The sequence below is a fragment of the Agelaius phoeniceus genome, chromosome 2, assembly GCF_051311805.1.
Source record: "Agelaius phoeniceus isolate bAgePho1 chromosome 2, bAgePho1.hap1, whole genome shotgun sequence".
In the NCBI taxonomy this organism is placed as follows: domain Eukaryota; kingdom Metazoa; phylum Chordata; class Aves; order Passeriformes; family Icteridae; genus Agelaius; species Agelaius phoeniceus.
In genome coordinates, this window is record NC_135266.1 from 86,702,659 (window position 1) to 86,725,042 (window position 22,384).

Below are 22,384 nucleotides of genomic sequence, written 5' to 3' on the forward strand. Positions count from 1 at the left end.
CTCCTGGTAAAATTTTTAGGTCACCTAAAGCTCAGTATGGTGGTAAATAACGTACCTGATCTTTTGACACAGAGTGATCTGACTCACATCACTGCAAGGTCACAAACAAAATATATCATAATGCAGCAAAATGCAAAACAGCCCTGGGAACAAATAAATGATGTTATACTGGAGGGTTGAGAGATTCTTGAGAAGCAATGACTCAGAACAGGATTTTGAGGTCACTGGAGGTAATTGTCTCAACATGAGTTCTCAGTGCAAGGCTTTTGTAGCTTCACCTCTGTGAACCTTAGGAGTATAGAAGCCCAAAAATTCTTTGGGGAAGAGGAAGTGGTCTCTTTTCTGCACCCAATATTGCTGACATAGTTCTGTGTCCAGTGTTGGTGTCCACACGTAAAAGATGTGAAATTACTGGAAAGAGATCAAAGGATGTCATACACCAAAACATCCAGTGGATGGGAAACAAACCTTAAACTGGGAATTTTGTTCTTCCTCAGCTGTTCAGAGAAAAGATTTGAAATGAAACAACAAGGATTTTTATTCTGTGTGGAGGTACTTGCACATGGAAAAGACATCAGAGCATGCAGGGCAGAAGGAACTATGGTAACTTTATGGACAAAGGTCAGACAAGACCAGTTGTGGGATACCAGAGTTAGACAAATCCAACCTTGAAATATGACACAGTTCCCTAGCAGTAATTAAGCATTTCAGAAGTTTCTTGGAGGAAGTGGTTGACTCACTGTATTCAGCTTTCTTTGGTATATGAGATATTTTTCTAAAACACAGGATTTAATCCAGTTCTGGATGGGAAAAAATCAACAGCCTATGGGCATAAGAGGTCAGACAAGCTGATCATATTAGCCTTAAAACATATGAATTGCAGTAATCCCCCTATGCAAGACTTTAAACTTCTCACAGAGATAATTCAGCAACACATTTGTTCTCTGCTTTGAAGTGCCATGGTCATATTACAGTTATACTTAATTAAGGAAGCTGTCACTTTTTAAAACCAAGGGCTGTATAAAGGCATCCATAACTAAGAACTTACTATGCAGCCTACCTGTGCTCTGGGAGCTACTGGAGTTAGGAATCCACATGCAGGTGATGGGTTTCTGTGGCTTTGCTGCTGCTAAACTTGGGGTGAAGAGAGCATTGACCCCATGTTCACCTTTCTCTGTTACCTGTCTGAAAAATTTGCTTTGATCTCTTATGAAAATTCACCTTTATGCTTTATGGATTTCAAAGGTGTTTTGAATTACAACTTCATATTGTTTTGTTGAATTGGACAGTTAATGCCAGAGTTATGGGTCAGGAGCTTCTCGCAAATGTCACTTTATCCTCACTCTTCTGATGGATCCAGTGAGAGATCTCAGGGCATGAAAAGTCATAGCTGTGTACACTGTCATTATATCTGCTGACAAGTTGCTGTAGGGTACCACTTGGATGACTTTTCGACCATACAATAAAAAACCCCAAGAAAACAGTATGCACAGACATCACTACTTATGATCTTGTAGATTAACTCTTGCTGTTCTGCATGACCCAGACAAAAATAGCCATTACATTTTCCTAAGCTAAAGAAATGCTCTGTCCTGAAACTGCTTTTGGTATTAGAGGGAGTTGAGTAGCTAAACACCATTTCAGCCCTCAAGTGCCTTCATGAATTTAGGACATCAGTGACAAACCTTTCTGGTGTAGTTTTCCTCAATTTATTCCATTTAGGTCCAAAACACATTAGTTGAAAGTCTTATCTGCAGATGAGTCCTCATCATTCTCACCTGTTCAAAACATTGTCCTCTGCATCTATTCTTCAAACATTTATCTACAGTTTCCTGCAAAGACAACATTTTCTTGCTGTCTTGCAGCTTCAGGCCTCAAAACACATTTCTGATGCCTGGAAAAAAGACAGGTTAATGAAGAGGTATGGTACAGCTGGTTTGCCATCCTTTCAGCCAAGTGTCTGTAGCCTTAGAAAACATTATTAATGTGTGTGAGAAAATGACAACATTTTATCTTGCTTGAAATTGTAGTCAGTATAGTAACAAGGCTGGTTTGTTGTTTGTTTTTCTTTTCTTTTCTTTTTTTTTAGTAGGTAGCTGTGACTAAGCCTGTTGCATCTAAGCTGGGCAGTGTTCTGTGAATGGTCTCTCAAACTCCATCTGAGATTTGACCTTCCAGAATCCTACTGATCTAATCATCTGCAGCAAGCAATTTTTTTAATGGGCAAAGAAATTCTAATTAGTTCTTTTTCATTATCACTAGTCATCAAGAGAAAAGGCCAATGGATAGGTTTAGTGTCCAAGATGAACCTTTTTGTGTGGCAATTTTGCAAGGAGTTATAAAGATGTAGAGATGTTAGGACAGACAGAGGTGTGGGTAACAGATGGGATTTTTCAAAGCACTGTTGCTGGCTTAATAGTGCTCCCATTATCATTAATGGCAAGTCCAGAGCACTTGTGGAAATGACCCAGTGTCTGTGTTTGTGTGTGTGTGTGTGTATGTGTGCACAGAGCAGATTCGCATTGTCTTTGACCTACTTGGAAGCTCTGGGAGCCCCTACCAGGCTTGTTCAGCTTTCTGTGTGTGAGTAACCACATGAAATGATGATGTCAGTGATGTTATAAACACTAAACTATTCCAGGATTGGAACAGGTATAACTCAACAGAATCCAATTCCATGACGTGTGAGCCATTTTAAGTACTAGAACAATGAAAGATGCGATTTCATCCTATTTATATTGCAGTAAATACAAAATAATGCCAATAACATTAGTGAAAGGACTTCTAATTCATACTGGTAAAAATGGGACAAAATGGAAGCTCACAAACGGTAATAATAACAAAATGTCTTGTTTTAATTTACTGTTTCTTTGAGATAAAAAAATCCATTATTCTGAAAACTAAGGATTTCATCCCACTTCAGGAGGGCTCTGCCTCTCAGGGCAGTGTTGCTCTCCAGGCACATTCATTTCTTGCCTCTCTGCTGGAGTTGTTAGTAGGATGCTTGCTGTAAAGGTGGTGTCTGTGACATATGGAGCTCTCAGCAGCTACACAGAGACCAACCACTCATTTCACATAGGTCTGGGAACAGCCATCACATGGTAGTAATTTTCATTCCCTGTCAAACTGTCTTGCTTGAACTGATGAGTTGGAAGTGAAGGGCTCCGTATCCCATTACCCCAGAACAAAATCATCCAGTTCCCTTATCTGATTTAAAGATCTGTCTCTACTACATGCTAACAACTTTTATTGCTAAATGTGATGCTTCATCAAACCTCTTTTGAGCTTTTTTTGGTATTTCTTTTCCTGTCACTGCTTTTTACTGTGCTGTTTGCAATGAGCAGTGGCATCTCCAAATGAATGGGGCATGTTGCTATGGTGGTGGGAGGGGAAGTGGTACTGCCTGCATTTCATGGCTTGACAGATATGCAAACCCTCATTTTACTGGAGTACACTCAGCAAGCCTTTTCATGTGTGTCCACTGATATTATTGTTGTTACTATTAATTTAATGGTGCTGAAAGTGCAAGATTTATATCCTGAGAGTTTGAGGTAATCTGTTACTCTGTGTTGGTATCAAATCAATGTGACCAAGGTCAAAAGAGATCACACCTTCCCAGCAAAATATCCTTTACTTTCTACTCTATTTTACTAAGTTACATGTATAGATCTCTCTGCAGCCGTGTAGATACCATGGCTTTATTCACTATTTAGTCCTGCTGAAAGCAAACCTGGTAGCTTTGGTGTGATGCTATTATTAGAAGAGGGGTACAGAAGTTGTGTATTTTGGCAAAAAACCCCATAACAATCTTTGGGGGCTCTGGAGTTAGTTATCAAAGTGACTGAGTTGTGGAATGGCACATCCTAGGATTAATCTAAAATATGCTTTTTTGAGAGCCCAGTGTCATATATGAGTTTTCATGTATTACATACTACTGCATATATATGTTATGTATTAATGTGTATTTTGAGTTCCTTATTGTGACTTTAAGTGAACATGCCTTACTTAATGTTGATGAAAATCCACATTTCTCTACTGTGTGGATTGGAAGGAGTTCTTGCAACCTGAAGCCTGCAGCACTCCATGTTTCCATTGCTCTAAAATGTTCCTTACCCTTCTGTAGATGGCCTGGTGGATTGCATGGACCCAGACTGCTGCTTGCAGCCACTGTGCCACGTTAATGCACTGTGCCTGGGCTCCCCGGACCCCCTGGATATCATCCAGGAGACGCAAGCCCCCGTCTCCCAGCAGAGCTTGCATTCCTTCTATGATCGAATCAAGTTCCTGATTGGCAAGGACAGCACTCACGTCATCCCAGGGGACAATCCTTTTGAAGGCGGGTAAGTGAATTTTGGAGTTGATTCAGTAAGTGGTGAAGCATAAGCCACTTGGCCATTTTAAGACATGGAAGGGCAGCAAGACGCAGAATAATGAAAATTGTTTGGATGAAGTAGATACCTGAAGGCTTTTGTGGCTGATGTAGTTCTGCTGACTGTCTCTTCACCTACAATTTCCTGCCAGCCAGTATGGCAAGATGCTCCTCTTCCAACATATATGACCAGTTCCATGTTTCCTCACTTTCCTTATTTCAAGGAGTGAAAGGCATCCATTCAGCTCTTCTAGATGAAGTGATTGACATTGTGCACAAGTATCTCCTAAAGAGCAGTAACAGATCTTCCTTTGACAGAGACAAAAGAGAAGGAAACTAAAATGCTATTTGCAATCTATAGTGTGAATATTAGAGACTTCAGAAGAACTGAGGAAAATCATACCATCTAGGGATGGCTGTTAGAGTGATTTGCAATATAAGCAATCAGGTTGAATATAGATTGGTTTTAAAATCAAGAAATTCTTTATCGCTGCAATCATCATCAAGAAACAGGAACTGGGAAACAAAACATAGCAGTTCACTTCTGTGACTGCATCTCAGGATTTTGGTTTAAGTATATTACAGTATGTCAGGGCTGATCATCCCTGAAAATCATTTCTTGTAGCAGGGTAACTGGGGTGTCAAATTCCTAGATCACTCAGTGTCTGCCCTGAATGGTGCCCTTCAGAAGTAGTGACCCTGATCCTAGAGGTGGCTGTCAACACGTAGGTTTGAACTCTGTTGAGCTTCACCCAGTCATGAACTGCTTACTTTCAGCTTTCCCACACACAGCAGTTAATAGGTTGGCACTGAAAATACACAATCCTCATGTTTGTGTGGGTATTTATTTCAGCACTTACATCTCAAGTGGCCTCTCAGGCCCCTCTAGCTCTAGCTTTTCGTGGAGGGACACTGCCAGCATCTCTTGGGTACCAGCTCCCATATATTGCCTGTTTTGGTAGTCTACAGGCTGACATCATCATCACAGCAGTGTCAGGAAATTGGCCTGATGTGATATTTGCCCTGATACTTGTTGCTTCCAAGGTCTTCAGAGTTCAAGAAAACTGACAACAGTGACTCAGATTATAACCAAACACTTTTATGTTGCAAATTGTTGTCCTTCATTGGCATTCTGAAGATCGCAGGTACTGGATACTGAACAGTCTGGACTCTGGACAAGGCGTTGTGATTTGTTGCTGTAAAACCAGGCTTCAAGTGCTCACCTTTCATTCTTCTGATGTATTTAGGGTAGCAATTCCTCAACACTTCCACAGAGGACTCTGTTATCAGGTCCATATGTATCCTTTCTGACAGGCAGAGAATTTTGGTACATGCTTAGTGAACTTTCCATACAACTAATGAACTATAGGAATCTTCATATTTGTGCAATAAAATATAAAATTGCAGCTTCTCTTGAAGGGCTGCTTGCATTCAACAGCATACAGAACTGGGGGGAAATAGTGGGAATTTCTAATTATATAGTGAATTTGTTTCTGAGAGTGCCACCAGAGGATCAACAGCAAGAATGTGTCATTTAGTGTAACATAAATTCTTGCAGGAGTTACGTGTGTTTCATAGGTCTGATGATAGATCTCTATGTAGGAAGGACCTACTAACCATCTGAATTCTGAATCAGGAGAGATTCAGAATTCAAAATGAGCACCTGCTAGCATAATTGTTTGTCTGGTATGTAGGTTACTGGAGTGGGGGAATGCAAAGATTCAGATCGATAGGAAGGGTTTTAATGACTGCTCTTGATTAAATGCAGTGGAAGTAATAAAACTTGTTCTACTTAAGTTAGGATGAAGAATTATACAGAGGTAGCAATGATTTATGAGGTTTCTATTCTCATGTTATCAGTATAGGGTGTGTGCCACTAAGTGTGGTCTACAGATATGTCACCTCAAGCTGTGATTGTATTGCATCTCTCAAGTTAAGTATCTTGATTTGTAAGAGTGATTGCAACTAACATTGAAGAACCTCAACAGAAGGTATATTTTTCCCTGAGACAGCACCTGGTCCAGACTCATGAGAGTGTTGGGTTGTTGAAAATGCCACTACTCTTTTGGGATTTTAAAAGACATCACATGTTCCTGTTAGTTCTTAAAGATCTGGATAGACTATAGATCTGGATAAACTCAACCATTGCAAAGGTTTTCTGCTTATTTGGCCTCTCTCTGTAGTTCAGTTGCTTGTTTCACCTCCCAAAAAGCTGGACCTTTGAACAGCTCCTCTGGTCACCCTGCAAATGACAGTGCTTCAGCAGTAGTCAATGACTGATATGTGGGAAAGCATGGGCTGGAACCATCTGGAACCCAGTTAGTCTGGACAGGCAAGATTGCCTGTTTTTGCATGTGTGGATATGCCCTTTATTCAGTAGCATTGTCACTGAAACTTCACCAGTTGCCTTTCCAACAGACAGGTGATAATATCCCTTTTATCCATGGATCCTTGCTCGGTGTCTCTATAAAAATCACAGCAGCCACTGGAGGCAAGATGAGCTGTTTTCATCACTTCTTCCAGCTGCTGGCTTAAAAGTTTGTCTGACAAGAGGGAGTTATTCTTATAGAGGGCTCCAGCATCTTGCTTTAGGACAGCCCTCTCCTATTGCAGGTGGGATAATTCGTAAAGTCGTCTCCTTCTTGGTGTAGATCAGGACTGTTGACTGCTGTTCATGGAACTTCCTATATCTTTCTGTCCCAACGCCATCATCCTCATGGAGTAGAGTTGGAGTTGGATCCATGTCATTTGCTGTGAGCAGTCCCCCATGAGCAGGCAACACAGAGGTGGCGTGGATCTCTGTCCTGTGTGTCTGGTATCCTGCATGGGCACCAGTGGCACAGGCACATTCACCATTCAGGCCAGGAACTGAGTGCTCCTCCAGGCTTCACTAGGTCATGGCTGACCGATTATCACCCTGAGGGAACTGGGGCACATTTGCATCCCTGTCTGGCCTGTGCAGAAGTGGCAGCAGCATGAAGGAGGTGACTGAATATCTCTGCAATATATTTCCTGAGCTTCAAAACCACAGCTAAGCCACTCTTCAGAGAGAACAGCAGTGCAGATCACCTAATGGATACAAATAAATGGATGTCTTGTGACAGCTAGCCTGTGAGTGAATTTATTATTGAATTACACTCTGGCTTCTTAAGAAGAAGCTGAGCTGACAAGCTCTCTCACCAGTGCAGAAGAAAAAGAAAGACAATGATAAATTACCCTGATGGATAAAGGCAAAGACCTTGTCTCTTCCCAAATACCAGCAATTATATATTATTCATGTTTGGGAAGAAAAAATAATCATCACCCATATTGAAATGAGTGTTTATGATGATAAAGCAAGTAGCTAAATTAAATTTTGAATGCGCAGAATGTCTTTTCACATCATTTTGATGAACAGATAACAAGTACTCCTCTACTACTTGGTCATTCTTGTATTGATTTTGAAACCACTTACTCTTACTGTTAGCTTTGTTGTTTTTAAGTCATTCTTAGTTGTCCATCACCATAAGGAGTAGCACAAGATGCAGTGGTGTCAATAAGTTGACTATAAAGTAGGATACCTGATATATTTGTTCTCTTTTGAGGGTTCATAAAATGGCAAGAACAGTCCTGGTCCACAGTCTTTTATGCTAAATTTTGGCATGGTTAAAGTGCCTCAGAAAACCATGTGTAGAATTGGCACTTTTGTAAAGAGAATTTCAAATCATTCAATTTTGAAGTAAGTGTATTTTATACCCCTCCTTTTTTGAGACAGATTGTGTATATCTACTTGCTGCCAATAATATCAACCTGCTCTGATTACTTGGGCAGCTAGAAATAACCATCTGAGTTACATGAAACATCAGAGAGCAGCATTTGTTATTAGCTGCAAGAGTAGTCCCCAATTGCCCTCAGTTCAGTAGTCTGCGTACAAAGCTGGTTTTGATGATTTAAAATTCTGATTGAATTAACTTTGTACATTTTTTCCCATTACTGAGTAACAAGGCATCTGTAAACATGTCACTCAACCTTCCTGTGTCCCCTCTGTGTGCCAGGCAGAACAGTGTACCTTACTGATCCAGGTGGAGAGGATTACACAGCACAGTTAGAAACTCAGAGAGACGGGTATGCTCTACGTGCTTATGTGCACTGTTTTACTGTGAATAAATAAATAAATAAATAAATAAATAAATAAATGGGGTTTAGTGTCAAAGTTAAATTGCATTGGTCCCAAGTCCAATCAAAACCAAAACTGTGAATATTGATCATGGCCAAAGAAGAGCTAAGAAAATAGGGGGGATCGAAATGTTTTTTCAGAATGTTTTGATAGTCCTTCTGGTCACTCCTAAGTGATTTTGAAGAACATTGCTATGTTTCCTTAGTATCCCTGAGGGAGTTTGCTCAGAGAAGCTGTGGCTGCCCTATCCCTGAAAGTATTCAAGGTCAGGTTGGATAGGGCTCTGAGCAATCTGATCTAGTGGTAGGTGTCCTTTCTTATGGGAGGGCATTGGAGCTGGATGGTCTTTAATGTCCAACACAAACCATTCTCTGATTCTATGCATATATTCAAAGCATCTTCTCTTTTCACTCATTTTGTCCCATTCATGGAGGGCTGTGGGTTCACTCCAGCAGATCTTTCTGAGGTTTCTTCCCAAGGAAACCAAGGTGCTCTGTCTTTTCCATGTTTTTCCATCAAGAAAAGTGTAACTTTGATACAGTGACCTAAGAAACACTTCTTTAGTTGAAGACAAAGTTAGAGGTCAAAGAACCAAAACTTACCAGGTGTAGCTTTAATCCTGATGATTTCTCCTGAGCTGGCTAATCCAGCCCTTGGCTCTGGTCCAACTCCAGGCAGATGCAGCTCCCTTCAGCAGCAGGAAATTCTCTGGGTCAGATGCACCCACTGTACACAGACACCCAGAAGCAATGGGGTGGGTGGGACAGCTTGGGTTAGGACATCTTGGAATGCTGCATCTAAAACTTTGTCATAGAGATAAAACAGCATCTAGTGTTCTGGGGGTGAGCACTCATGGCACAGCATGGTACCTGTATTGATGGAAGCAAGGTCATATTTTTCCATATTTTAGAACAGGCTAACACAGCAAGTCTTCAGATCCTGTTCTTCTCAGCATTATTGTCTTCCAAAGACATTATTCTTCTTTTGATGCTTTCTACTCATATGAACTCCTTATTAGGTACAAGTAATACCTTTTAAAAACTTACTGGTTTTTATTTTGGTAATTAATCCCTTCAAGAGGAATTAAGAGCAAAGCATACTTTTAAAATTTACCTTTCCTATGTACAGGGCTTATTTTCTTTTCCAGTGTTTGCCCTCTGATTTTGAGTTTAGCATAACATTATTCCCGTGTAGTAAATTAATGCAATATATGCAGCTACTTACATCAACTTTGTGGAATTTGTACCTGCAAGATTTAATGAAAGTAAAACTCCTGTCCATATTTATGTTCTTTTACATGACATAGATAGTGTAACCATGAGGCAATTATATTCCTCTTTTGTAACTGTCAGTAAAAGGAATTTCCTTGGACTCAATGATCTTTGAGGTCTTGTCCAACCTTAATGATTCTGTAATTCTATAAGTCCTGTGTACAGTCATTAGAGAAATCAGGATGCAGCTTTCTAAAAATATTTTTAAAACATTAGATATTTATGACCAAGCACAAGGGAAGGAGTAGGATCTTCCTTGTGTGATTTGGGCATGCTTGCAAGGCCCAGTGAGGCAATTGATAGAAACAATGCACCATCCTGCACCTGGAATTAAAAGGTCTCAGGTGATACCTATGCCCCAAGGAGCTCTTGAAGTGTGCAGAAAACAGCTCATTAGGAGTGTGCAGAAAACAGCTTATTAGGAGTTTTTTTCATGCTTGCAAGTTTTGAAGGCTTGATATTTAAGTACCTCCCAGATTACAGAGGTACTGATGTGCACTTGTGGATTTAGGAGTCCAAACTATGGTGTACGTGTTGATGCATTCTCTTGGATCTGCACATGGATATTTGATTAAATATTTATTCAGTACTTAAATTACTGTCCTCTGAAAAAAGCTGCCATATCAGAAAGAGTCTGTCCTTTGAGTTTAGTATTTATTTGCTAAATTGGTTAAAACCTCCTATATAAAAAAGCAGTTTTATAATCCCAAATATAAAATCTTTTGTATTTTCCGTAATTCCTTTTGATAGTTACAAATCTATCAGACAGCTTATATGTAGTTAAAGAACTTCCCCTATGGTCATCAAAAGAGTGATAATTTTGTAATTAACCTGGAATAATGTATTTTTCCTCCTCTTCTGCTTGGTTTTGTTTTCATCGTGCCTCAGATTCAATGAAAGGCAGTGCTTTTATTTCTGTTCTTCTGCAGAGCTGAATATGTGGCCAATGCTTACAAAATAAATACCAGATGTAAAATACTGTAATAATACAGAGCTACTAAGTTCTGCAGACATTTTTAGTGAAGACTTGACATGAATACACTATTCATCTCTGAAAGTTATTGCAGCATAAATTCTTTATCTCTCATAGAAATAATAGCTATAAAATGACTTCTGAAAAATCATGAAATAAGCATAATTCAGTATTAGGTGGAAAAATTATCTTGTACCTTACGTACTACTAGACACTTGATTTGGATTGTACAGACCTAAAAAAATATGAGTGTGATTGTGTTTCTTTAATACCTTATGCAAAGCAGGAGTGTTTCTTTGGTTTTACTGGAGAAAAGTAGAGAGTCATCAGCTCCTAAAGCATTAGTCAATCACATTGTGAGTAAAAGGATTCTTCACTGAAACTTTGCAATAAAGCACAGCCCAACTTTATGTGTTGCATTTCCTATAAAACTCTGTTCTAAAATACTTTAATTTAAACAGTTGGAGGCAGTTTTACAATTCCACAGATGTCATCAGCATCTTTTCCTCTGCTGAGTAGCCTTCCCATATCCCTTACCCTCCCACCTTACAGTTATAGTTCAACTGAGAAATCTTGAGGTGTAAAAATAGTAAGTCAATGAGGCATAGAGAAACAAGATGCTCTGGACGGCAGGAGTGGCATCCAAGAGTGGCCAGATTGCTTGGCAGATCAGAGAGGAAGATTGTGCTGTCATAAAGATAAAAGGACACACATCAAGAAGGTGAATAATGTTCAGTTCCTGGGAGAAGTATTCAAAGCAATAAGGGCCTTAGTCTTTCAAGAATGGAGCCAATAGGGAATTCTTGTGAGAGCAATGATCATGGAGTTTCTAAGAGTGGTAGGAGGTCCTCAAAGGATATTACATTTTGTTACCAAGCTGTCATGCAATAAAGATACCGCCTTTTCCTTTTGGAGGAGCTACAACCAGCAGTCACTAATGCTGCTGAAAAAAGATGATGCCCAAGGAGATGTTAAAGAACCATCAGTTTATAAGTCTTCACAGAGCAGAATGGAGTCAGGTGCATACAGTGGGAAGCCTAAGAAACTGAAAAATTGATCACAAAACCAAGTCCTTGCATGTATACTAAAAATATCAGAGGAAGAACACTCACTGGGTTGATACTGTCAAGTTAGACCAGATCTAAAGAGACAGCAAGAATAAAATCTGTGTCTAGAGATGTTATTGTAAATATTGATTAATAAGCACTTCTTTTTTGACTTCAAAAACCAACTTCATTAGCCACATCTATAAAAGTATCTGAGCATTATGTAGCTTTTTCCCCTGTCCTTCAGACAATTTAAGTAATGGGTGTTCACTGAAGCTTTTCATTCACTTGGCTTTGCTATTTCTTTCATGGAATATCTAAATACTGTAGAAGACCTCTTGCAAAAGGTTAACAGCTAAGGACCATGCCCACATAATCATCAGCATCTCCTGATCCTTCAGAGATGAGACCTTTTTAGTACCTTCACTGAGTAGGTAAAACAAACAGGGCAGGTGCAGTTTCTTGCTTCAACTTAGAATTGGCTTTCTTTTACTGATTCTGTTCAGAGCTCTTAAAAACTTTGCTCTTTGTCAGCCATTCTCCTTCTCCAGGGTCCCTGTTCCATCAGTGGCTCACAAAGCAGAATGGCAGGATCTGTTCCAAGCCATGTCTGTCAGTGCCACTTAGCAGTCCCCATTTGGGATACAGTCAAACATTAGTGCATTTAGTCCCTTTGTCACATTGACACCAGCATTCTGCTGCTCCCCTTAGTGCAAACTCCTCAGATGAGCCTAATCAGTTATTTAGAATCATAGAATATTTTTGGGTGAAAGGGACCTTTAAAGGCCATCTAGCCCCTGCCATGAGTAGGAACATCTTCAGCTGTATTGGGTTGCTCAGAGCCCCATCCAATTTGGCCTTGAATGTTTCCTGGGATGGGGCAGCCACAAGCTCTCCACACAGCCTGTACTGGTGTTTTGCCATCCTCATCATAAACTGCTTCTTCCTTAAATCTAATGTGAATCTACCCTCTTCTAGTTTAGAACCATTGTTCCATGTCCTATGGCATCAAGCCCTGCTAAATCCAGCAGGATTGTATCCCTGCTACCCAACATGTGCCAAACCCTTTCAGAAACTCACTGGTGCTGTCCATGATAGTGTGGGATTCTTTCTGCATGAGTCCTCTTCAATTTTAATTTCCTATATAAAAATCTGCCTTTTTTCTTTTTAACAAGGAGACCTTCAGAAGGATCATTTGCATTCTTTTTCCTTACCTTAATTCCTTAATTCAGATGGCAGCTAAGAGCAGTACATAGATTTTGACTTTAAGCTTTTCTTACAACTAAACTGAACTAAAAAAGTCAGACAGATTTAGTCATTTCAAGGAAAGACTGTCAGGAGGTTTTTCTCCACAGTTAAGAGGCGAGTGGGCAGGGCTGTTTTTACAGACGGCTTTTGAGGGAAATACTGCCACAAGCAATGAACTTGAACGTCTCTATGTTCTGATCTTTCCTCTTCTTCTTTTGTCCTTCATCTGCCAGCTCAGGCATTTTCTGTGTGTCCGTGTGTTTGATCGTGATGCCCTTAGCTTTTACCTGGCATTCTACCAAGTGCTCTGTCTATCCTGGTACAAGACTGCCCTGAGGTTGTTTGACATTAGACAGGCGCATTCAACCCAAAATGGACGAGGTACATTTTGCTTTATCCTCTCTTACTCTCAAGCAAAAAGGGCGCAGCCAAGGCTAAAGACAAGAGATTGTAGCACATCTGCACTTCTAGGCACTTATAAGACTGAGCAGATCACAGATGAATGCCATGAGAATGTAAAAATCCCTCTGCAAAGGGATTATCACATTGCTACAATTATTCTTCTCATGTCTCTGTAAGGAGGTGATTCTTATTTTGCAGGTGCAGTAAAGAGACATAAACAGAACAGCTGACATGACTGGTGTCACACAGAAAGGCTGTAGAGATTATTTTTCATTAATAACATTCTTCCCAATGAATTATAACTTTCTAGATTTTTGTTCTATGGAGCTCTGTTGAAGTTTTATCCTGAGGAGAAGGATAAATCCTATGTATATGCATATATATTTATATATACCAATAAAATATTAAAGTGGTAAGTTCAAAAGTATTTATAATGTCAAATTAAAATATTTGTTATTAATAACTTGGCTGAGGATGGCTAAGCAGTCATGATAACCATTTTCACACATTGAAACATTTAAACGAGAATGAGGATGTGGGAAGTATTTTGAGGAGCAACAGAAATTAATCAGAGTGAGATTTCCCATGTCACCTATCCTCAGTCAAGGCAAGAACATACATTTCCTGCAGAAAAAGTGGGATTTAGGATGCATGGAATTTTCTTCTTACAATGAAAAATGCTTAACAGAAACAGTATTTTTCCCTTATTTCAAAATGCCAAGCACACTGTCACCAGAAAACATCTGTGACTAAAATGTGTTGGAAGGACTGGTGTCTAGGTTGTGAGACGCTGGATCAGAGTTAGTATTAAAGACAAATCTTTAATGTGCTCCCATGAGGTGAAATGGCTTTTGTGGAATTTACTTTTCTGGCTTCTGTTCTAAGGCTGGTTTGGTCTGCTTGAATTTTGTTGACAGTCTGTCAAATTTTATTTGTCTCTGAGCAATAGGAACATAAAGGCATCAGAGTACCCCTGTCTGTTTTGCCATTGTGGCCCGGATCTTAGCAGAAAGACTTAATTTAATTTTCTTGGGAATAAAGGGTAACTTCACAAAGCAACAGTGTAAAATTGTCTGATACACCATCTGGCCTTGTAAATGGCATTTTGACAATGATTTGGTCTTTCAAGCAAATTTTTATGACAAATAAAAAAAAATTAAAAGGAAAAGTCTAATTAAAGAAGAGGAAAAATGGAGACAGCTTTTCCTTGTAAAACAAGAATCCATATAGTCTTATGTAACAGTAGTGAAGGAAACAAAACAAACAAAAACAAACCAAAAACCAGAGGCAATAGGTGGAATCTGTTAATAATTTATTGAAAAGATGAGACTCAGGCTACAAGAAATTGAATTTTGTTCAACTGCAGAAAACACTCTGAACTAGCAGGCCTGGACTGATGGAATAAATCTCTTCTATTAACATGAGAGATAATTTTATGTAAATGTATTTGGAGACCTTCTAGCAGAGCTGAGCATCTTAGCAGTGCCACTTAACTTCTTTGCAGGGTAATTGCATTTAGACCAAGGTCAGCTGAAGGAAATAGCTGACTAAATTAGCATTAACCAGGATCCTGGGGGGCTTGGGGCATTGTAGACACTCAATCTTGTCTCCATAAAGGACATGTTGACACTAGAGAAGCCAGCTGCTTCCAATGCACTGTGTTTTATTCAAGTGGGGCAAATTTTATCACCCAGGGAAGTAGAAGACTTGAGACTCATCAGAGACAGTCTGGGCTTGAGTTTTCCTCCAGTTTCCATCTCTATCTCTTTTAAATGGATTCAGATTCATGCATCTTGCTCCATCTTCTTTTTACTGCTGTGGGTTGGGAATGATGTCCCCTTAGTGGTAACATCTTTCCTTAAAGCATGGAAATAAAGCAATGGTTACAGTCCTCAGGAGGGTGGGGATGCAGCTGGGTTTGCTGACAAGCTGCTTCTCTGAGAAGAGACAGCCTCCAAGTCCATGAGCACATAGGCGTGTTAGAAGAGTTGGATGAGTGCTGGGAAGCATCATCCAGGATAGGAACTGAGTCTCCTTCCAAAGGTGGGGTGTCAAATGCATTTGCTACAGCTGCCAAGGTAAGAGGAAACTCACTGTTTGCCCACCTTGTGCTAGTGCTTGTAGAAATAATTGTCAGTGATATGTAATGGAGCAGATGCCTGTGGATATAAAGCACATCCCCAATTTACTGAGCCAAGGTTCTAGGCCAAGCTGCTTGCACTGTTACTGAGAACTTTAAAACTGCCTGGACATGTCTTGTAGGGCAGCAGGAGAGACACCTGCAACATGTATTTTTTTCTTTACTTGCTCTGACCTCTTAGAAGAAAAAAAAAAAAAAAAACACGTGGAAGTGTTCTTCTTGGGTTCACAGAAATGTATGATCTTGTTCTTATTATTTTAAAACATTTTTAGTTGCAGTGCTTATTTGAAGATGTGGTACAGAACATCAATTCTTTTGTACTCAGGTGTTAGTATTCATGAAAGAGTTTGCAGTGATTCTTTGTCTTCCATAAAATGTTCAGCTCATTTGATGAGAAACTGAGAGAAGGAAGTTTCAAACCCACTCTGGTCTCTCTGAAGGATGGAAAAGAAGATGGGGCAGAGTGTAGCAGATCATGAAAAAAACTGGGAAGAGAGAGCCTAGGTTCTGCTGTTGGCTCAGAGGTGTGCTCAGACACGTTCACTTTACGCAAAAATTGCACTGCAGGTGGTGACCTGTTGACTTCATTGGGGTTATTCCAAGCATCGACATCTTTCCAAGCATATTCCATGGCATCTTGATTCTTTTTGAGTTATGCTCTACCTGTGTGTTAGAGAGTGATGTGCGTAATACTGTACTGAGTTATTGTCTTCCAGTTTTTATATATGGAAAGCTGAGTTAGAGCCCTTAATGGAAGAAGCAAAAGAAGTATTAAGGATATTATTCCCCTCATTGGCCGTATCCCAGAATATGTTCGAGGCCAAGTTAGGTGGGGCCCTGAGTAAAGCAGTCTCGTGGAAGGCAGGCAGTTTGGAACTACATGATCTTTAATATCCCTTCTAGCCCAAACCATTGTAGGATTGTTGGATTATTAGCTCCAAACTTGGTCCAAGTCTTTTTCTACATGACTCCTAAGTCAGTGATGATACATCAGAGAAAACTCCGTGCCATAAAAATAATTTCCAGTATCTAATTTTCTTGTGACCTATTCCAAAATTATATGTGAATATAGTCACATCTTAGATTGCAGACACATTTTGGCATTGCTGCAGTAATTTTTGATAATATTGGAGCTCTCCATTTAGATCAGCAGGAATTTTTTTAAGACTCCCTGGCAAATGGTCTGTTTGCTGTACTGTGGAATGTAAAAATTGTGCAGCCTTTATTAAATAGAAGTTATACTTTATCTCCTTGCATTATACAATCTCAGATTTTTAGGTGGACTGTAAGAAAATAACTGGCTCTTTCCCTAATGATCTATGTTTATGAAATCATCTTTACAAAACATTGCAGAAATCATCCTTTGCCTCAGTGAACCAGCAAAGCACCATTGCTCTGTTGAAGTGCAGCTGGGATGATTTACTCTAGCTGAGATCTGGTTCTGCACCTGGAGAAACATTGGCTTTCAATCTCTGCTCTCCAGCAGGACAGCACTTAGAAAAATTATTCATTGGGTCACGTTAGCACACTGACACTACAATTTGCTGTTGCTGCTCAGAAAAATAGTTACCTTCAGCCAAAAATTGGGTTCAGACACTCTCACAGACATGTGATGTTTTGTCTTTATGGGAAGCTCCTGAGGTAGCAATGTAGTAATGACTTAGAAGTCTGGAAACAGACTTTGGAATGAGAACCAAGAAAATTTGTCTTTGGCTTTACTGCAGGTTTTCTGACTGACCTTGGACAACTGAAAATCATTCCATGTTTTATTTCCTCTCTCTGTAAAATACCAATCTGGCTGTATTAATCAGTGTTTGTAAAGGTCCTTGAAATCCTTAGATAAAAGAGCATATTACAGATCACAGAGTAGTTGGAATAGATGTAGCCTATAAAATGGTGCAATCTACCAAACTTGGGAAGAAAAAGAGGGGAAGAAAAAACCCATCCTATTAGTGTGCTCAGCTCCCCAGGCAGATTGTAAGGAAGCTTTCTGAGCCCAGCAAATTTTCTGTCATGGTTTTCCCAAATAGGAAAGAAGTGAGCTGCCAAGCCTTGGTCAGGATCTTCTGGGGCTTTTGTGCCTTAAATATGTCCATGTACTGCATGGTAATTTTCAGCTCTCTTTGATTTTAAAATACACCTTGCTTTTAATTAGGGCAATACTGTTAAGACACTACTGGCTGTTAGGAAAAGGTTCATCACTCAGAGGGTGGTTGGGCACTGGAAGAGGCTCCTGATGGAGTGTTGTGGCACCAAGCCTGCCAGAGTTGCAGACGTGTTTGGACAACACTTTCAGGAACGTGGTATGATTTGAGTGCTGTTCTGTGCAGGGCCAGAAGCTGGGCTTTGTGGTCCTTGTGAATCCCTTCCATCTCAGGAGATTCTGTGATTCTGTGAAATTCCAATGTGATGTTGTAAATCCTACAGAAATTTATACTTAAGGACATGCTGCAGCAGTTGCTTTCATATAATAGGGTAATTGTAAACCTCACTTTGATTATCCAAGGTTTTTACGCAATGCCTGAGAAAGCCTTCAAAGGGCAGCATCCCACCATCAAAATACATGGTATGGCCTCCAGCTTTACAGGTTATAAAGGCCTTGGCTTTCTAATCCATAGGAATTCCTAGCCACATCAAGAGAGGAAGAAACTGCATTTGTCCGAACAACTTACTATTTCTTATAATTTTTCTCTTTCTTGCAGACATGCATGTGTGATTCGAGGCCAGGTGATGACAGCAGATGGGACCCCTTTAGTTGGAGTGAACATCAGCTTTGTCAACAATCCTCTGTTTGGATACACAATCAGCAGACAAGATGGCAGGTGGGATGTCTGTATGGGATTTACAGTGTTCAGGCAGCAGTAACAGCATTATTGCCATGACCACTAAAGAGAAACTCCTTCCAAGAGCACATTTATTATTCATACCTTTTGAAGATGTTGGTGCATTAATGTTTGTTGTTTTGGGGCTGCATCTGGCTGGTGACTGATCCCCAGTTCTGTTCCTTGCTCTTCAGTTCCAGGGCCAGTGTTGTTCAATGTATTTATCAATGGCCTGGATGCAGGAGTTGAATGCACCATTAGCAAGATGCTGATGGTACCAAACTGGGAGGTGGTCTTGATGCTCCTGAGGGACAAGAGACCTTGCAGAGGGATCTATATACATTGGAACATTGGGCTGTGATGAATGGGATGAATTTTAAAAAGTCAAAATGCTGGATTTTCTGCACCTGGAACAAAGTAACACCAGGCACAAGTATAAACTGGAGAGGAATGGCTGGAGAACAACCCTCCAGACAGGGATCTGGGGGTGCTGGCCAGCAGCAGCTGAATAGAAGCTGTTAGAGCAGTGTGTCTTGCAGCCAAGAGGGCAAACCCCATCCTGGTGTATCAAACACAGCATGACCAGCCAGTCAAAAAGGTCGTTGTCCTGCTGTATCCAGTGTTGGTGCAGACTCGCCCAGAACACTGCGTGCAGTTCTGGGCCCTACAATTTAAGAAAACTGTTCAGGTCCCTTAATGTGTCCAGAGGAGGGCAAGAAAGTGGTGACAAGGCTGGAAGGAATATCTTGTGAGCAGCATCTGAGGACTCTGAGTTTCTCTAGTTCAGAGAAGAGGAGACTTGAAGGGTGTCCTCATTGCTTCCTAGAGATTCCTAAGGAGCAGGTGTGGAGAGGGAAGTACTGAGCTCACCTCCTTGGTATCCTCTGATAGGACTCATGGGAATGGTTCAAAACTGGGAGAGATTTAGACTGGACATGAAGAAACATTTCTTAACTGAGAGGGTGCTTAAACACTGAAACAGGCTTCCAGTTAAGTAAACTTCCCTGTCCAAGTATCCAGAAGCCACTCTGGCAGTCACACTCCCACCACCAAAGCTGGGACAGGGGTCACTTCGCAGCCACACCCCACACTCACACAGTCACACCGGGGTTCCTCACCCACTAAACCTCAGGTTTTCCATAGCAGTGTCTTGTGTCCAGATCCCTAAAAATATTTAATCTTGGTACAATAACTAAATAACAAAAGAGCCCAAGCTGCTGCCTGCAAGGAGGGACCCTGAACAAAGGAAACCCTAGACTTTTATCCCCTCACAGTCTAAGCCTGGAATGTCTGGAGTTGTCAGCTCCTGTCATCTCTCCATGTGGCTACTTGGCAGTTCCCTGCCTCTTGCTTCAGGCTTTGGCTGGGCCTTCTACCCCCCAAGGACCTCAGCTGCAGCTCACACTGTAGTTGCACACCAGGCTACCAGCACCAAGTGTAACCTCAGCATTCCTAGAGGCATTCAATGCCCTAAGCCTGTCACTGTTTAAGAGGCATTTGGACAATGCCCTTAATAACGTGGTTTAATTTGATCAGCCCTGAACTTGTAAGGCAGCTCGACTTGATGATCCTTGTACTTCCCTAACAAATGTATAGCCTCTTCTCTTCTCTTCTCTTCTCTTCTCTTCTCTTCTCTTCTCTTCTCTTCTCTTCTCTTCTCTTCTCTTCTCTTCTCTTCTCTCCTCTCCTCTCCTCTCCCTTCCCCCTTCCCCCTTCCCATTATTTATTATTATTAATTTAGTGATATCACCTAGAATCTTTAGCCAGCAATTCAGTAATGCAGTGCCCATGCATTTAAAAAGATGTCTCCTGCTCTCAGGAGATCTATTCTTGCTAATTCGTGTTGAAATTATTAGGAAGAAGTCATTAGGATTACAGTTGTGTTAGAGGCAGAATCTGAGCAATCATGCTCAACCAAAACAAAAGCAGTGCAAATTGGGAATGTCTTTCATCTTATCTTTTGTTTGTCAGTGCTAATTGGCTCCCTTTCTTTTAAGAACAAACGTAACAGAAGGGCTTCCAGCTGCATATGCTCTACGTATTGACTACTAACCACTAGCACTTGGGAGAGGATTTATGGGTTTTAGCACCTCTCTAATCCACAACTTTCATTTGAGTTGGCTAGAGAAACAGATAGCATTGTAATGAAAAAGAAGAACATGTGCTAGCAACATGTGCTTGATGCTGTCCAGTTCACACTCAAGGATGTTTGCACCTCTTGTAACACTGGTAGGGACTGGGAGGCTTTCCAAGTGATGCTCCAACCCTTCAATGATATGGCAATAAAATGGAGATGATAAAGAGACATTCCAGGAAAAGGACACCCCTGGAGCTGGTGTCTTTTTATTGCCACTAGCTTAGGCATTACTGCAAAAAAGAGAAAATTTGAACATTTTTGCTTAGGGTATCTCTGGCAACCGTACTGAATCTACTTCATGGGAAAGTGGGATCCAAACCACGCTCTCATGATCAGCTTGTTGTGTATGGATCAGCACAAAATCTGTATCCTGTAGAACAGATAAATATGACTAAAAGATCGCTGGACAACAATGCCTGTCATAACCTTTTGTTCTGTCTGTCTGTCTGTCTGTTTCCCTGTGTTTGTACAACACCCAACTGCTGTATGTAATCATTAATATAGATTACAAATACTTTGAGGAAAGAAACCATCTGTTTGCATTGCAGTTGTGCTGTACTTAGCACAGAGGGGCCGTATTGTAAACTGGACCTCTAGCCAGCAAACATGAAGGCTAAAGGGACAGAGCATGGAGGTGACTGCTGCTATCCAGGCTCCAGACCTTTGCAATATTCAAGCAACTATTTCTTTCTGATTCTTCAGTGGTGAGAGGTAACCACCCCTGCTACAAATCTACTTCTACTGGAAGTTCAAGCTAGGGATGCTCCTTCCATGCTATGTCCTTCCCAAGGTCCAGGTGAGCAGGGGCACAGGGCAGAAAGCAGTGCAGCCAGAGCATCAGTATGCTCCACCAGGCTTTGGTGGACTCCTGGTTCCTTAGAGTGGCTGCCAGCCTCCAGAAGCTAAATTAATTTCAAGGAGCTCAGGGCTGCAGTTTGCTGACTCAGCCCCGAGCAGATACTCAGCTCTAAGTGATAAAAATGACAGAGATCAGCTGTCTCAGAGCAAGGAATCTGTGACCAAGTGGGATTCATCCTAAAGCTGTGATTTCTGTAGGCAGCTCGTGGGGGTCAGTGTACCCCCTGACTCAGTGGTGTCAGCTCTTCTGATTTCACTTTCTTCACCTTCCTCTCAAGTCAATCTGCTTCTACAGAAATCTGGTGCACGAACATCAAACAAATTGTCCAGTTGCAGTGCTGAGCCTCCAGAATAATGAATGTACCTTCCAACTTGGCTAAGGGATACATGCAGGTATTTTCTCAAATGAACAGGCACGTCAGTGCATCTGCGTACTCTGTAGGTACTCTATGGACAAAAACCACTTGTCCATAAATGGACAAGTTAAAGAACACCAAAATCCATAGAACCCAATGGTTTGGGATGGAAGCAACCTTAAAGATCATCTGGTTCCAACTCCCCTGCCATGAGCAGGGACAACTCCCACTAGATCAGGTCACTCGAAGTCCTTGAAATCCAGTGACTTCCTCAGTGGTCTGTAAATTACCTTGAGCTATATAAGACCATTCAAGCTAAAATTTGTCAGGGCAGAATATGTTGTCAGACATCCTAATTTCTAATCCCAGCTTCTGATTTAGTGGGTACCATTAGATGCATCTCTTGACTTTCCCAGTCCAATGAACCAGCCAGTGAAAGAGAGTTAATATTTACTTGTGTTCCTTACTGATTGTCATAATATTTATTTAATGCTATTTGTAAAGCACTTTCAAAATCATGTAAAGAATTCATGCTGTTCCAGTTTCTATTATCTTTTCTGTGGGTTTGAGTATTTTTTTTAATAGAGCATATCTCATCAGCTTTTG

At 40.7% G+C, this 22,384-nt stretch overlaps 1 protein-coding gene across 14 annotated transcripts in view; it reads left to right on the forward strand.

The window, feature by feature from the left end:
* TENM4 (teneurin transmembrane protein 4) overlaps nt 1-22,384 on the forward strand; it is a 1,543,936-nt gene that overhangs the window by 1,446,800 nt on the left and 74,752 nt on the right. For all 14 annotated transcript variants that reach the window (XM_077174070.1, XM_077174074.1, XM_077174077.1 and 11 more), the window contains 2 exons: nt 4,124-4,340; nt 18,308-18,427. In XM_077174070.1, coding sequence (XP_077030185.1) covers nt 4,124-4,340; nt 18,308-18,427 — 337 coding nt within the window. The remainder of the gene's footprint in view (nt 1-4,123; nt 4,341-18,307; nt 18,428-22,384) is intronic.